This window comes from Pleurodeles waltl, chromosome 3_1, assembly GCF_031143425.1.
Source record: "Pleurodeles waltl isolate 20211129_DDA chromosome 3_1, aPleWal1.hap1.20221129, whole genome shotgun sequence".
NCBI lineage: Eukaryota > Metazoa > Chordata > Amphibia > Caudata > Salamandridae > Pleurodeles > Pleurodeles waltl.
Window position 1 is genome coordinate 1,585,640,178 of NC_090440.1, and position 16,276 is coordinate 1,585,656,453.

General features: G+C 44.2%; 1 protein-coding gene across 2 annotated transcripts in view; it reads right to left on the reverse strand.

Annotated features, from left to right (window-relative positions):
• Positions 1-1,093: 1,093 nt before the first annotated feature.
• RIF1 (replication timing regulatory factor 1) overlaps positions 1,094-16,276 on the reverse strand; it is a 310,912-nt gene continuing 295,729 nt past the window's right edge. For both annotated transcript variants that reach the window (XM_069225212.1, XM_069225211.1), the window contains 2 exons: positions 12,696-12,804; positions 1,094-2,319 (listed from right to left, as the gene is read on the reverse strand). In XM_069225212.1, the coding sequence (XP_069081313.1) occupies positions 2,099-2,319; positions 12,696-12,804 (330 nt within the window). In that variant the 3' untranslated portion in view covers positions 1,094-2,098. The remainder of the gene's footprint in view (positions 2,320-12,695; positions 12,805-16,276) is intronic.

The following is a 16,276-nucleotide window of genomic DNA, read 5'->3' on the forward strand; positions in this document are numbered from 1 at the left end:
TCACAGGATTCCCTCCTTGTCTCAATTACTTATTTCCTTTCAAAAACCGGTTTCAAATCCCACTTTGGCCATTTCACCCAACGAGCCAATGTCCCTGGCTGGTCTTCCTACCCTATCTTATGGTGCGCATTCAGTGTGAGGAGCTACGGCTTCTCGAGCCTTTTAGGCGGGGCTAATTTACAGGATATCCTCAGATCTGCAGAATGGTCAAACGTCGGTACGTTTAGAACCTTTCATTGTAAACCTGTTGATCTTCCATTGGCTACTGTTATTTCATTGCTTTAAACACGCATAATATGAGCCTCTGGTCTTGTAATAAAATTGAGATTTTCCTAGCCTTGGTGCTAGAAAGGCTAGATTTGATAAAAGACACGGAGGCAAGTATTATCCCACCACATTTCTTTAACCCTCCCTGTTCTTTTCCACAGTTGCCACTTCCGCATCCAATTCCACCACCTCCGGTTGTTCTGCGCACAGTTTCCCCCTGCCTGGAAACTTTGTGTGGAAATTCCTACTCGCCAGTTGGTTCCTCTCAGTTCTTCAGGGATCTGTGCAACGATTTCCTTTCTGTTTTCATGACTTTATATATGGTTTTGTGGTTCCTCTCGGATTTTACTTTTGACTGACTTTTACAAGAAAAGAGGACTTGGTGCTCTCAGTCAAGATGGTTAAGAGGGGGCGCGTCATCGGATTGGTCAGCCCCATTGTGATGTCATGTTGTAGTTTTTTCCCCAGAGGTTTCTGGGACTTTTAGTTCTTGGCTGCTATTTAATAAAGAAAAGAAAAGCATAATACTCGCCTCTGTGTCTTTAATAAAATGTAGCCTTTCTGTCACCAAGGCAGGGAAAATCTCAATTTGTTTGATGAATGATTGTTGGTGTAATTGTGTATTTTTTTGAAATTCTAATCATCAAAATTGCTTAGACCGAGGTCTTTAGCTTCCTGTAATGACTCAGTGGGGGGGTGGGGGCGCCGGGTTGCAGTAATGGTTACATGTGGATTCCACAGAAATCAAAAGTTTAAGAAACGCTGCCTCAGTATAAACCACTGTAGATCCATCCACCGATCAGCATTTCAAACCAGTTTAGCCATATTAGACGAAAAACAAAAGTTTTCTTGGTTTTATTTATGCACATTTCTCCTAAAAACATCTGCAGCAATAACATACGTAAGCTATAAATGGCAGTTAAATTATTTACAAAGCAGGTAGACTGAAGTGTTAACTTCTGCAAACTGGGTGTTGTGCAATGCTGCAACGCATGCAAGTTATCAAAGTTTACACTCATAAATTAGAACATCTGCAATTGAAAACTATAAATAATATACAAAACATTGTATGTCATACCATCCAATTTGCCACATGAAGAGGTTAACTCAACTAAAATATATTGCTATAGCACACCATCAAGACGTACAAGTAGCAATTGAGCTAGTCACACACCGGGCCTTTATATTGTGGTCCATTAAAATATGACCAAATGTTTTTCTTGAGAACGCAGCAGTTGGGAAAAAGTGTGTCAGCAGAATAAAGTTTACGCACGGAAATAAAGAAAGAGGTGCCGAACTGTGCAAATATTGCCCCTGGGAAAGAGGTATCACCTTTGAGAAAGTGATAAAATGAACACATTTTACTAAAAACACGGGCTAGTTTGGGACCAGACTTCTCTACAAGATGGCACAATATAAGTATTTACCGCATGATTAAGATTCAACGGAAAGGAAACTGGAAACCTTTGCAATCCACGCTAAAGAATTACAACTCACACTGAAAATGTGCAGTCTTTACATAAACCCAATATCTTTAAATTACTTAAGAGGACGCTGCTGAGCAGCAAGAAATATCCTCCACCATTAGAATATGTTAATCGGGTAAGGAACAACACTAATATGAAGGCAAAATGGGTGACGCCCCTCCTTGAGTTATTTAAAAAAAAAAAAAAAAACACTACTGCACCGGCTTTCAGCCAACTGTAATCCCGTTCATTGTCAATTAATATTTTGTAAAATGGTACGATCAATAACGAGTAAAAGTCTTAAAATTCTCTTAACTAGATGAACACCGGAGACCAACCACCCCGCCCCTATGTTCCAAAATCCATTATGTAGAGCTTTCATGGGGTGGAGACGTCCACCGGGTTTGTAGGTGCCTCATCACACAATTAGTCATGCTGCTAAGTTTTTCTTGAGCTTCGAACAGGATGCTGCCAGAATGTCGACTCAGTTCTTCTGGAGTTAGCCGCAAAGCAAGGGCATCGATTTGGGCCATGAGGTCTGTAGATGGCTTCCCATCTGTAAGTAAAGAGGCGGATTCCAACAAATCTAGAAATAAAGAAAACACATCAACAAAACTAAGAGCAATACATTTACCAAACTACTTAGATCCAGCATAATAAAACATTTCTAAATAGCATTGTAAGGCAAAAGAACGGTCTACAAACAAATGAATGTTACTGTGCTCCAAACTTCTGTGTTAATTCCCTTCGCTGGTAAAGTGAGTGTACAAATTTGGAATCTTTCTTTGCAAAAAAGTGAACCCCATTTACCAATGAAGGACTGATGTCAGTGTCCACGTACTGAAAAGTTACAGTGAACCATGCCAACAGTGGGAGAGTGTATGGTTCGGAGGAGACAAAGGTTGGTTTAGTCACAAAAAAGATCTGAAGCAATTCGAGCGGGGGAAAGGAGGTGATAAATGAGAGGGATGAATGGGGGAGAAGGGTCAGGTCACACACGCACACTCACTGACACACTCATGCATATACATCCACACAGACACACCTATTCACAGCACGCACTCAAATACACACCAAACATTTTGAGAAAGAAAGAAAAAAAAAAAAAAAAGTACTGGGCCTCTGGTGGCGGGAAGGAAGCTTCAGTTGATACTAATGACTGGGACTACTGCCCAATTATGGGTCAGTCAATGAGAGGAGGCAGCAGTCCCTCACTCCCTCAAAGATTGGGATAGGGGTCGGTCAGACTACTGACCACACCCCCACTCTATGGCAAGCGCCATAATAGACACTTGGGCCCAGGGGACTTCTATGGAGGTGACCGACGCTTCTCACGTTGGAAAAAATGTATGGGGGACGGGGGAGGCCACCGCTGCCCTTAAAGACGGGCTGCTGCTGTTAGAAATGGAAATGCACAAACCATTTGATGAAGGAGCTTTCAACTTTTACTTTAGTTCTCTTTTAAGCCTGCTTAGTAATGCCCAGATCGCTTAATTCATTTTTTTTTTTAAAACTAAGAATAATTCAAATTAGGCTAGACAGCTTTTTGAGGTACATGCTGCAGTTGCCAATTAACCCAGATAGATCGTTGGGGTAGCAATAGTAAGAATAAATTATTCTTAATTGGAGCCGACATGCAAGCAGTATCAGCAGGGCTGGAAAGTAAGTGTGCAGTTTGCTGTAGTTCTTGGGAGCTAGATTTTCATCTACAAGCTTAAGATGCAAGGTTTCATGTATGAAATGTGTATTTATTATTGAGATGCTCTTACGGCAAGAGTACTGGCTATCCGATGTTTTGTCTATATAACTATTTTTTGGCCAGTCATCCTGATGTGCTTTAAAACAATTTTGCTCCTTTTTGACAAATGTTTAAGTGCTATATTTTCCATTGTGAATCCATCAGGAAATCTTATTGACCTGACCAACAGAAACATTTGATGGACTGTCACCACTGATGCTTTTGTGAACTAACACCGGAACAAAATGTATTGTATTGCAACATTTATAAAGCTCTTACAAGCTATGCAGTGTAGGGAGTGTGGGTGAAAGTGCATCCATGTCATTTGTACTGACACCTGAGATGCGGTTATCACGTTATAGGATGCAGAGCTTAGCAGTGTGATGAATGAAAACCAGAGTAGGGTGTGCACTTTATGGCTTTTAGTATCTCTGCAGGTCCTTTTTATGGTGATTTTTAGGACTAGTATAATTTCACTGGGTTGTCCATTCTAAAATATGCAGTTTAGTTTATGGTTCTGAGCATGCCTAGGTTGGAGAAGGAACTAATTATCTGCTCGGGTGGACTTAATTAATATCTCATATCTGATTGTGCGCGAGAGGTCAAGAAGTGGTCATTCTATGTAGTTTGTTGGGACCCACATTAGTGGACTAAATCAAAGTCCTCTTTAGGCCAGCTCCGTATGGCAGACCTCTTCAGTTATTAAATGCCTGTTTGGTAGGTGAATGGTGGTTTACTGCTGTGGACTGGAACACTACTGGGCAATAGACATGACCCACAGCGGTTCAGCCTTACGGGAGGCTGTAGGAAAGAGGATTATATGCATGTTGTAGACAGGGACCTAAGTGTACTGGGAGATCGATTGCAATGGACAGCCTTGTTTGTATACAAGTAAAGTGCTCCCAGTGAAAGTCTAGAAGTCAAAAAGTTTGGAAATGTTTGTAAGCCCTATGGCAGAAAAGGAATTTGTAACTTTGAGAAAAAAAAATTCTTCCCTGAGCAGGCAATGTTGAAGGTGTAGCTGCTGCAGTGGTACAAATATACAGATACTCGAAGCAGGCTGGTCGGTATCACTTGAGCCCTGGAGATTTAGAGGTTTCCCAGGGAAATTAAATTTGTTTTTATGAATTCCAAAACAGAATGTGACTACCTTGTTTTTCTGGAGACGTTGGGAGCCTGGACCAGGATGGAACTAAAATTCAATCCGATGCTGTGAAACTTCAGGTCTGATAGTTTTTACTTTAGGTTCCTCTAAAGCTTTGGGTGAAACACACAGGAGTTTCACACTTACGGATCCCAGGACCGAAGGGTCTGGCACTAAGACTATCAAGGTGTCAGACAGAGGACAAAAGCAAGTCCAGTCCTCGTCCGGTTGTCACTTGTCAGCTGGGTAGTTCCAGAAAAGGGCCTAGTCTCTCTATTACATTTCCAACATATTTAATAGAAATCTGACTGAACCATTAGAATGGATTTTTATTAAATCTAAAAACGTGTCTGTGGCTGGTAGAGGTCAAAAGCTATAGATTATACAGTATAATCTAGACTGACTTTTCCTTGTGCTAGGTACAGCCTGACCAGTGAATGTCGTTTTGGGCCCAGCCACTGGCGGAACATGCCATTTTACTGTCACACATGTTCCACTCTTAAATCGTATGCACCCGCTTCCTTGTGGTTAAAAAGGTGGACTTACGGGAGGCTTATGGCAACATATAGCCTGCAGTTTACAATTTGCAAATTAATTTTCTATGCCACGGGTGTACTTCTGCACCATATATTATGACCTTATAGAGACACTCAATGTGCCAATCAGGTTTCAGGTCAATTTCAACATGTTTTAGGGGTTAGAGTATTTAATCTGGGAAAGAGCAGTGCCCCCCAGCGATGAAGTTCATAATGATCTGCAGAAAAGTCCTAAAAGCAAGAAAAGGAAAAAAAATAAAAGGGAAAAAATGGCAGTAGCCACTCAAAAAGGGGTCACTTGGCAACTGAGTGGCAAGCAGTACAAGGGAATTATTACTATGTAGCTTGTATGAACTACAAAACGCCCGACCACTGGGTGCCATGGTAATATTAGTAAAGGTCAGGAGAGATACATTGTAATTGCATTTATAGAACACATACTACCCTTGACAAAGCATTAAGGTATGCATCTTCAGAACCCAAGGTTAGAGGTTTTTCCAGTAATTGGTCTTCATTGGGATTAGTCGTATGCTCTTATAGAAACAATTCCACACAATTACTTCAGTTTATATGTGGTAGATTAAATTGATGGGAGGGAGGTGTGACGTTCAGTGGGAGGCCGGTTCTGAATTCATGCAAGTGGTTGTGAGCATTCAAATATAACATCCAGATTAGTTATATTTAGGTTGCAGGGGTATGACTTGGAAAGGATAGCTTCTGATATTAGACATGAGGTGTGGGCAATCTACAGAAATACAATAACCGGAATTAAGGAAAACATGCATGTGACCTAGAGTAAGATGTGCTCAGAGATGTGAGGCATGCAGAAGATGCAAAATAAGTAGAGGAAACTGTAGAAAAAAACATGTGCATGAAGACAGCGCTATATTAACGACTTTGAAAAACACAAGGCTCGGGTAAACTTTCCATCCACTGAAAAGCTACAGTTAGACCACCTCTTCAACAAGAAAAGTTGATCAGCTTTTGGGCTTGAAGTGTAGATTCATTGCTGGACCCGTGTATGGGGAAATATGGAGAGCTTTACGCTACACTGAAAGGCAGCTGTAATCACAAGATCATAACATGGGAGGATACGGGTAAATAGTAAACATTAAAAAGAGATAATGCAAATGGTGGAGCTGATGTAGACCGATTAAGTTTGGATCAGAGTATTAATTACTAAAGTGAAGGGGGATATATTTTGGCTGTCCGTTGTCTTGGTATGGCACTAGATAGGGGTGAGGACAGATTCCTAAACAGTGGAAGTGCACTGCCTGAATACTCGTGCCTGGAGGGTAGCAACCCAGAAAATGAAGTGGGCATAATGTAGGACTACTAACTTTGTTAAAAAGGGGATTGTTGGACTTTTTTGCTTATGCAGGGTCATCCTCAATCTTTTTGCCTCCTGCCTCCTATTTTTTTCTGACCTGTTGCTGTTGGCTTTTGAACTCCATGCACTTTACCACTGCTAACCAGTGCTAAAGTGCAAGTGTTCCTTTACAAAATGTGTATGTAATTGGCTTATCCAAGATTGGCATGTTTGATTTACTAGTAAGTCCCTAGTAAAGTGCACTAGAGGTGCCAGGGACTCTAAATCAAATGCTACTAGTGGGCCTGCAGCTCTGGTTGTGCCACCCACATAAGTAGCTCTGTAATCATGTTTCAGATTTGCCACTGCAGCGTCTCTGTGTGTGCAGTTTTAACTGTAAATTCGACTTGGCAAGTGTACCCACTTGCCAGGCCTAAACCTTCCTTTTTCTTACATGTAAGACACCCCTAAGGTAGGCCCTAGGTAGCCCCAAGGGCAGGGTGCAGTGTATGGATAAGGTAGGACATATAGTGATGTGGTTTATATGTCCTGACAGTAAAATACTGCCAACTTCGTTTTTCACTGTTGCAAGGCCTGTCTCTCTCATAGGATAACATGGGGGCTACCTTTAAAAATGATTAAAGTGTAGATTCCCCTAGAGAGTAGATGGACATGTAGAGATTGGGGTCCCTGAACTCACAATTTAAAAATACATCTTTTAGTAAAGTTGATTTTAAGATTGTGCGTTTGAAAATGCCACTTTTAGAAAGTGAGCATTCTCTTGCTTAAACCATTCTGTGACTCTGCCTTGTTTGTGGATTCCCTGTCTGGGTCAGTTTGACAGTTGGGTTGTTTTTCACCTCGCACTAGACAGTGACACAAAGGTGGCTGGGGTGTAACCTGCATTTCCTGATTAGCCATCTCTGCTAGGAGGGAGGGGTGGAGTGGTCACTCATCTGAAAGGACTGTGCCTGCCTCTGACAATGCCGGCTCCAACCCCCTGCTGTGTATCGGAGGCCTAGCCTGGGCAAGGCAGGATTTCACAAGTAGGTGTGAGTCCCCTTTGAAGAAAGGTGACTTCAAAGACTAAAATGGGTATAAGAAGGGCACCTAAATCTACAGACTTTAGAAACACTTCTGCAACCAAGAGGAACCTCTGCCTGGAGAAGAGCTGATAGCGGAGGAAGAAGTGCTGCCCTGCCTGTGACTGTGCTTTGTGGAGCTTTCCTGCAGTGTTGCTTCTGCCAGAGTAAGAGGGCAAAGACTGGACTTTGTGTGCCTTCCATCTTGTGAGGAAATCTCCAAGGGCTTGATTTAGAACTTGCCTCCTGTTGTTTGAAGTCTCAGGGACAGTAAAGACTTCTTTCTGCCAGCAACTGGAGTCTCTGGAGAGACTCCTGCTCTGACAAGTGGTGCCCTATCCAGTCCCTGGGCCCTTGAAAGGAAAGCTGGTGGAAATCCAAGGAAATCGACTTAAGACGACTCCGGACCGACGCTGCTGCTGAATTCGGTGACGCCGCCTGCACCCGACGCCGTGACCTTTGCTGGAACGCGAAGCTCTTTGCAGGCCCGCTGAAGTCCACGACTCCGTGGAAGTCGCCACACCACATCGTGACCGACGCCGCTCGAAGTGCACGGATTCAACATTTCGCACAGACGCCGCGATCCCCGACTTCGCGCATCGGCTTGTTCCACTCTTCACCAAAGGTACTGTACTTGGGGGTCTACACGAGTCTGTGTCCGGCGCCGCTGGTGTCGGCTTGCTGGGAACGACTCAGTCACGACGCCGTGTTAACATCTCATCGAAGCATTTTTGTTTCTAAGCGCTATTTTTTCAACTTAATCTCTAAAAATTCATAACTTGACTTGTGTATGTTGGATTTTTTTTGTTATGGTCTTGTTTTGTTTAGATAAATATTTCCTATTTTTCTAAACCGGTGTTGTGTCATTTAGTAGTGGTTTCAGTAAGTTACTGTGTGTGTTGGTACAAATACTTTACACCTAGCGCTCTGAAGTTAAGCCTACTGCTCTGCCAAGCTACCAAGGGGGTAAGCAGGGGTTAGCTGAGGGTGATTCTCTTTTACCCTGACTAGAGTGAGGGTCCTTGCTTGAACAGGGGGTAACCTGACTGTCAACCAAAGACCCCATTTCTAACAGGGATGCTAAATAGTTTCTACCTGAGCACTGCTATATGAGTGGCACGACTGCAGTTTCCCTTTGCTGTTCCTTAATTTGGCTTCAGAAAAGTTACCAACAGTCAGATAGATCTCACATTTCACTGTGCCTTTGATACCAGACCTTAAGGGAGCAAAACAAGTCGCACATTTATGGAAACGAAAACTTATAGGGGGAAAAAAAAAAAAAAAAAATGAAAGCCCATATTTCTGGAAGCCAAAACTTTCTGCAAAGATAACGTAAAAAATAAACTGTTACAGGACAGCCGTTGTTCCATTTATCAAGCCCCGGGACAGAAATCTAAAACTGAACGAAATTTAAAAGACGCCAATATTTCCCTCGGGTCAGTGAGAGGTCAATTTTTTTTCCCCCAATCCATGTTTATGTGCGAACAGATACAGATGCTTGCCGCTACCTACACAGAAGCCAGAATATGCTCCTGACATTACTACCTCAAGGAGTGAATGCAGTTGTGAGCTGGAATTGAGAAGATGCATTGTACCTTGCGGGGAAACACAACTGGATCATGTAATGAATGTATGCACACGAACACTTCTTTTTTTAGGGAAAATATGGCATGCTTTTTGCATTTTAAATCCCTCCTCTTTAATACACATCACAAAACGTGTCAATACAGGTCTTGCTGAGGAAAGTAGGTCTTGGACGTCACGTTCCCATCTACTGACTGACAGGTCAAGTCTGTGCTGTTAAATGTTTCCAGAACTGAGGCTTACAGTACTTCAGCAATGTCGTGATCTTGTGTGCATGTGTGGCCTGCGTGCTCTGCTTGGGCCTTCAGGCCCGCCATCTACCGCTGGGCCCATTCCGTAAGCAGGAAAACACATGAAGCTTCTCCTTTTTAAAAGGAGTGACACTGAAATCAACACTTGTTTCAAGTGCAGAGGAGAACGCGCTACAGCAGGCATTTGCTGCAACAGATTTTAGTGCATGCTGAAGCCCCTTCCAAACACACTCTGTTCCCATGCAACAAGATGCACCCTATACCCTCCCTAACCCCGGGGCTCCACGGTTCTTGCTCTCTTATGCACACACGCGATCTCTCATCGCTAAACACATTCCTACTGGAGACAAGAACAACACTTCTATGCTTCACCTAACAAAATAAGCATTTGCAATGCAATAGGTCTTGTGGGAGTTAGAGTTATTGGTGTTGTAAATGACAATGTCTTTTTAGGGTCGAGCCTGCGTTTCGCAGCAAGACTCTTTTGTATTTAGAAAAGGGCTCGGGGCCCTGTCAACTTCACATCAGTGTTTTTTATTGGTTGGTGGGCTTCCCTAATCAAATCTGCTTGCTTTCATTAGTCGAAGGCATGCATATGTCATGCCTTTTCCGGTGGCTAGCCCTCCTCCAGCGCAGCGACCAAGTACAGAAAACATGCGAGGCTCGCTGTTTTCCATCGGGCTCGTGGACTTTTTATTCTCTAATTTACGAGCCCGATGTCGCTTGGCAGAAGTCGAGCGCTTTACATACTTGATTTCACTTTTTCTGGTTATGTACATAAATGCACTTTTGCCCGATAGATGAAAAGTCGGGTTAGGAGTTTACAACGCGATCAGCTCTAACATGAGCAAACGCGAGACCCGATGCATTGTAAATTCTTGTTTACCTATGTGTTTTGGTTTGGAGTGTAGTGGATGTATGACAGGTGACAAAGCAACTCTCCCAGGACTGTCGCTGCAAGTGAGAGAAAACAAGGCTGCCATCCATCTTGGGAGTGCTTCTGCCTCATTCCTACAGACTGGCTGAGATACCCTAGAGATGCAACCCTTTCTAGTGTGTTTACCCAAACTTTTATAGCACCAAACAAGCCACAAAGAAGCACCTATGTGGCATTTAACCCAGAGAATGAGGGGGTCAAAAGAGTTAGGAGCAAAGAAAAGGGGGCAGACATATATTTCTGTGTTTAACTTTTTTAAATGAGTTATTCCTCTACCAACAATACCAGCTAAACTTTTAAAAACAATGACTGTATACACCGAACGGAAGAGGCAGTTATCTGCAAATAAACCATAGCGAATGTTAAGAATGGCACCTGCTTTGCAGCGTTATGAAATGGCAGAACATGTATTACCAAGCGCTATATATGAAAAAAAAAAAAAAGTTCTTGCCAGACTGCCCCAACACGTACCAGACAAATAACCCTAGGGGAGAGAATGTGGCTTAAGGGCCAGAGCTGTCAACTTTGGAGGTGGGGCACATAGTTCAAGTCTTGGCTCCTTACTACCAAAAATACATGTGTAATGTAACCAATGCTCAAGTAAAGCACTTTTGCATCAAAGTCCGGCTAACTGAACTCTATTTGAAGAGGCCCAATTTACATCCAAAGGCTAGATGTTTTTTGCTATCAAGCTTGAGGCTGTGGAGTGCTTGGGTCTGGAGTCAGGACTCCATTTCCACTATTTTGGAGACAACACCTTTTGCCATCTTCTTACCTAGAACTAACCTATGTGCTTGGTTGGTGACCCTCCAGAGGTTAAGAGCATGTGCTATTGCCTAGTGTTAAGTCTACTCAAGTCAGTTGGTTAATGCACTCACTGCAGATGTCTTGACAGAACGAGAATATCACAGATTACAATCCCGACAAAGCTTTTTCACCTCTTCAACTATGCAAGGTTGATGCAAAATAAATATAGCAAATTTATTAAGAATGGCACCGGGTTTTTCGCGCTATGAAATGGCAGAACCTGTGCAAGAACTTGCACACCTCCCCGACTTCTTTGGGCAGAGGGCGACACGATGGCCTCGAGCCAACTTCTTATTTTCTTTTACTTGGACTTTGACCATGAGGACAACCCGTCACCAGAGTGGCCTCAAGAACAGGAATAGGTCTGTGCCCTCGACTTGGACTGGAACTTATGCGAGGTACCCAACTTCCTTTGGTGTTTGGCAACATACAGCTTCTCTGAGGATCACCTTTGGGTGCATGAGGGCACTTCACACAATTGGATTTATGCCTCAAGCTCAGACACCAAAGGCACACCTAGTGTGGGTCAGTTATCAACACCTGTTTCCACCTGTGACTCTAAGGTTTGAACCCTGTAGTCTGTGCAATTTGCAAGATTCTCAAAAAAATAAATAAAAAGAAGTGGAGTTCTGAGTCTGTCTGAAGGCATGGATAGAAAGGATCTGACATTGGATCGGGGGTTAGGAGATCTGCTTCATACCTTCCAAGGTGGAACGAGGCTAATGCTGAGCTGCATGATGTCACATAGCAGCACGCTGGAGCACTGCTTTAAAAATGTATCCTGGGGAATATTTTAATGGTGAGGAATATACATATCCACAGGGAATACTTGCACCACCAAAGTTCTTCAGCTGAGAAATGTGTACAACCTTGTCACTTTTAAAAGTGCAACTACCATATCTGAGCTAAATACTGCTAATTAAACATTTCCGAGTTTAAGAGATTGTTTTAATTAAACAGTTGTGTTTAAAGTGCATACCTGCTCCAGATTACAGTGAAAGATGTATTCAATTTCAAAAGGAAGAAAATAACTACAAGTTTCAGACAAATCATGCAATGCAAGTTACAATAATGCAAGAATCAATTGACTTTTATAGAAAGGAGCCCTGTACTGCGTTTTGCATAGTAAGATGTTTGTTGAGATAACCGCATTTCAGCTGAATCAGTTTACGAAACAAGCTGTAACTTTACTATGAAAAACAGTGAACCATCAGCTCTTTGTTTCCGACCCATCTGTATTGGTAATGTACCTACTCGTGTAAACTGCTCACCTAACAGTATGTGTATAAGACAGCCATTATTAAGGTACAATCCAATTATCAATATAGGATATATAACTTGGCTAACACTATAAATGTTTTCGAAACAGATGGTAATAGTCCAACTTTAAGACGTGAGGATCTATCATTCTTGCATACTAAAATTGAGAATATTACTTTAGGGTTGCCTCGAAAGTCCATCCTGGGCTCTTTTGTCTTGACTTCACTATGTAGCAAAATTGTGTGATGGAATCAAGTCTAAATAGAAAGACAAAGCTACATAAAAAGATTGGTAGACTTTTTTGCAGTTAATACCTGGTGCAAGCGAGTCATCATCTGGTGGAGAGGTTTTATCGTCAAGACCATTTATCTGCTTATCTGCTTCCTCAAGTGCAACAAATTCATCAAATCCACGAGTTTTCATCTGCAATATGGTTGAAAAAAATTATGTTCAACACCCAGTTTGAGAAAAAGTTTACTTCAAATAAAAGGATTATATTCTTACTATTTGAATCTAAATACAGGACTCATTTATCAAAATTAAACCAAAGACATTCTTTCATGCAAGATCTTTAAAAATCACTGGTTGCACTTCTTGAAATTTTAACATTCTAGTCCATCCTGCATGCTACACCATGAGCTGAAGCAAAAAATTGTGTGCCCATGCTTGTCTCATATTGCGAATTACCCTCCACAGGCAATATCCATCTATAACTACTAGCAAAAATATATGAAAAACCATGTATCAGGATATCACCAGGGAGACGTAGGACAAGGTGAAAGCAAGAAAGAATAATCCATTATGTTTGATGATGACATCTATCTGGAAGAGAAAATAGTTAAAATTGACTTGTTTTGATGCAACCTTTATAGATTCACTAAACAGGTCAATGAGGCAAACGGTAAGGCTATGGAAGAAAATGTTGCAATCCTGAAATTACAAATGAAAACATTGCATGAGAAATCCTAAATTGTATTTTAAGCTGAAGACCTGGAGAGTTATTCAAGGACTGGATTGAGAAATAGCTTGCACCTAAAGTAGTATGGACTGATACATTACCTCCCATCCCTCTCTAGCCTTCCTTCAGAACCAATGAGGCCCCTTGCCTCCCACAGACCCCCCTCCCTCCTCGAAATAAAAACTCCCTCCGTCCCCCTCCTGTTCTTTTTTGTCTCAGCTATTGGCTTAGGTGTGGTGCTCCCTGCGGTGGTCTCCCGGCTCTCTTGCATTCTTGTGGGGGAGACCGGCTCTCTGGGATGTTGCTTGCAGATGCTGTGACGACATTGGGCAGTCCTGCTACAGCTGGGCCTGTGCTTCCAGATGAGACAGTGCCAGCCTGTGCGCCGTAGCTGTGGAGGGTGTTCCTGTGGCGGTAGGAACTGGTTTGCTGCCTGTTTTGTTTCCGGCTGCTGGCCTTTCTGTAGTTATGTTTGTCTGACATCTGCCCGATTTCTGTACTTGGTGGTTCCGTCTACTGATGGATTCCTTTGCCTGATGCTGTCGTACTTCTTGGTGCTACCACATGTGGCTTCATGTATCTCCTTTGCAATGGGTGGGCCTTGCTCCACTGGACTAGGCAGTGGGGCACGTGGCTATTCAAAGCAGTGCTGCCTCTGCTCTTTTGGGCGCAGGAGATGGCGATTGTTTAAACCCTACCAAGTGGAGCGACATGGCTTACTGCAAGAAGATTCGTCTGCTGCACCCTATTTTCAGGGACCTGCCCCCATTCTGGGGTGTCTTTGTGCTGTTCTTAGCAAATGTTGCTTTGACTCACTTTGTTACTCATCCTACCAGTCTCAACACGTTTGCCAGACTGGGTTTGGTTGTCAGGGTTCTGTTTCATACTCCGTGTGCTGTATAGGGTCAGTGCATGTCCTCCTGAGCCCTGCCTTTCTCTGAGGTTTACTGAGCCATCCTCCCGGCACACTTTGCCATCTCTGCCATGGTCGTGCTGCGCAGTCAGCTGACCAGCACCTGCACACTTTCACCTGGCCAGGAGGTTCCGCACCAGGGCACAGCGGGCTAAGGGCATCTCTTGCACTGGTTGTGCCCTGACTTGTGCTTGTGATGGTTTCTTCCACCTCTTCCGTTCACCTTGTGTGTGGTCTGCTTGGGTCGTGTCACAGTTTCTTCCACTGGGCATGGGGGCTCTTTTCGGAGTGTGATTTCTACCCTTTCCCACCTCGTGCCCGTCTGTGTTTCTTCTAGTTCTTCCGCTTATGTCACCTTAGGAACTGCAGTCTATGTACCCAATGGATGTATGGCAATATAATTTGATGAGGGATATCCGTTTCATGCGTTGCCTTTATTTATCTTCTCTTCTGTATATATGTCGGTCTTCTGGAATACCTATGTTGCCACGGCTGTTTGTCCCTTCCTAGAGGGGCTTCCTTTTTGGCTTACCTGCCTTGTGCAGGCTCCGAGGAGTGCTTTCTGGGCTGGCTGGCGTTTTTCTGTCTTCGGCCTGGCTGCGAATGGAGTGCTGTCTGCAGGTGCCGTGACTGAGTGTGGTCCTGCTGTGGCTGAGGATATGCTTCTGGGTTAGCACCTTGGGGATTCTCGGCCTGTATCGACTGGATGGTGTTTGAGCGGTGGGACAGGGTTCTGGCCGTTTTTTTTTTTTTTCCCCATTGTGTTGTGGGCTGGCCTCCTGTTTGTGCTGTCCCTGGGTCGCCTGCTGGTCCTGCTCCTGGTCTTGCTGGGGTCCCCCTTTGGCTTCTTGCTGAGCTGCCATGTTTTCTGTCTACTGTGGGTGTCTTTCTTCCTGTCAGTATGCTTCTGCATGCCTTTTTCACATCCGGCTGTCGCTTGCTTCCAGGTGGAGTATTGCGCTGCGGTCCGGGGTGCTGTAGTGTTCTTGCCTTTTTTCGGGAATCCTCTGCCTTTGGTTGTTCGCCATCGCCCCCTTGTGACCTTGGTGACAGCTCTGTTTGGGGGTTCCTTTGCTGTGTGTGTCCTGGTTCGCTGTTTTTCCACTGTTCCTTTGGCCATTGACCAGCTGTGCGCTGTTCTTCTGCTCGCTGTGTGGCTCTTGATGGGGCTACCTTTTGTTCCAGTATCTGGGCCTCACCCGCCCAGTCATGGTTTCTGGTCCTGGGGTGTATAGTGTCCTTTCACTCCTGTACTTTCAGACACTTGGCCGTTTTTCTTTAATGGTTGAACCATGTATGGGGGTTCCTTTCTCTACAGTCCTTCCTGCGGCTTCGGCCTTGCCCCTTCTGGGCTGCCGGCTTCCTGGCTTTGCCTCTGGTGGTTGCCTTCAAAGTCACTGGGTTGGTTTTGTGGCCTTTGGGTGGGGCTCTGGGGGTCATCTGTGGCCTGGGGGTTCTAGTTCCCGCCCTTGTGCAGCTGAGTGTGTATTCCAGTCTCCCCTCACACTGCTTGTTGTGGGTTTTAGTCTTGGGGACTTTCTGGTCCTTTCCCTTCTGTGTGCTGTGTTGGTTGTCTGTTTCCTGCTTCTAAGTGGCGCATCTCATCACCGCCTTCCCCCTCGTTCGCTGTTCCTTTTTCCGATGTCCATAGCTCATCCATCTCTGCAGTTTTGTTATGTGCCCCGCTTTTGTGGGTATGGTGTTGTGGGTTATGGTGGCTGGGCCTTTGGGTGCATCCTGCTGCTCGTGTTGCAGTGGTCCTGCCTGGGTCAGTGGGTCTGTTCCTGCTGCCTTGGCCTCCGTTTGTGGGCGCCCTCTCTCACTTGGGTGCTTCAGTTTGTTTCCCGCTTTTCTCCGCTTGCTGGGTTCCGTGTTGCTTTCTGCAATGGTTGTGCTCTTTGTGGAGAGTGTTGCTCCTCTGGACTTTTGTATTCCCTGCTCGGCTTGGTTGCCTTGCTTCGGTGGGCGGGGCTCCCTCTGCAGCCCCTTTTGTGCCACCCACACTCTGGGTTCGGGCTACTATG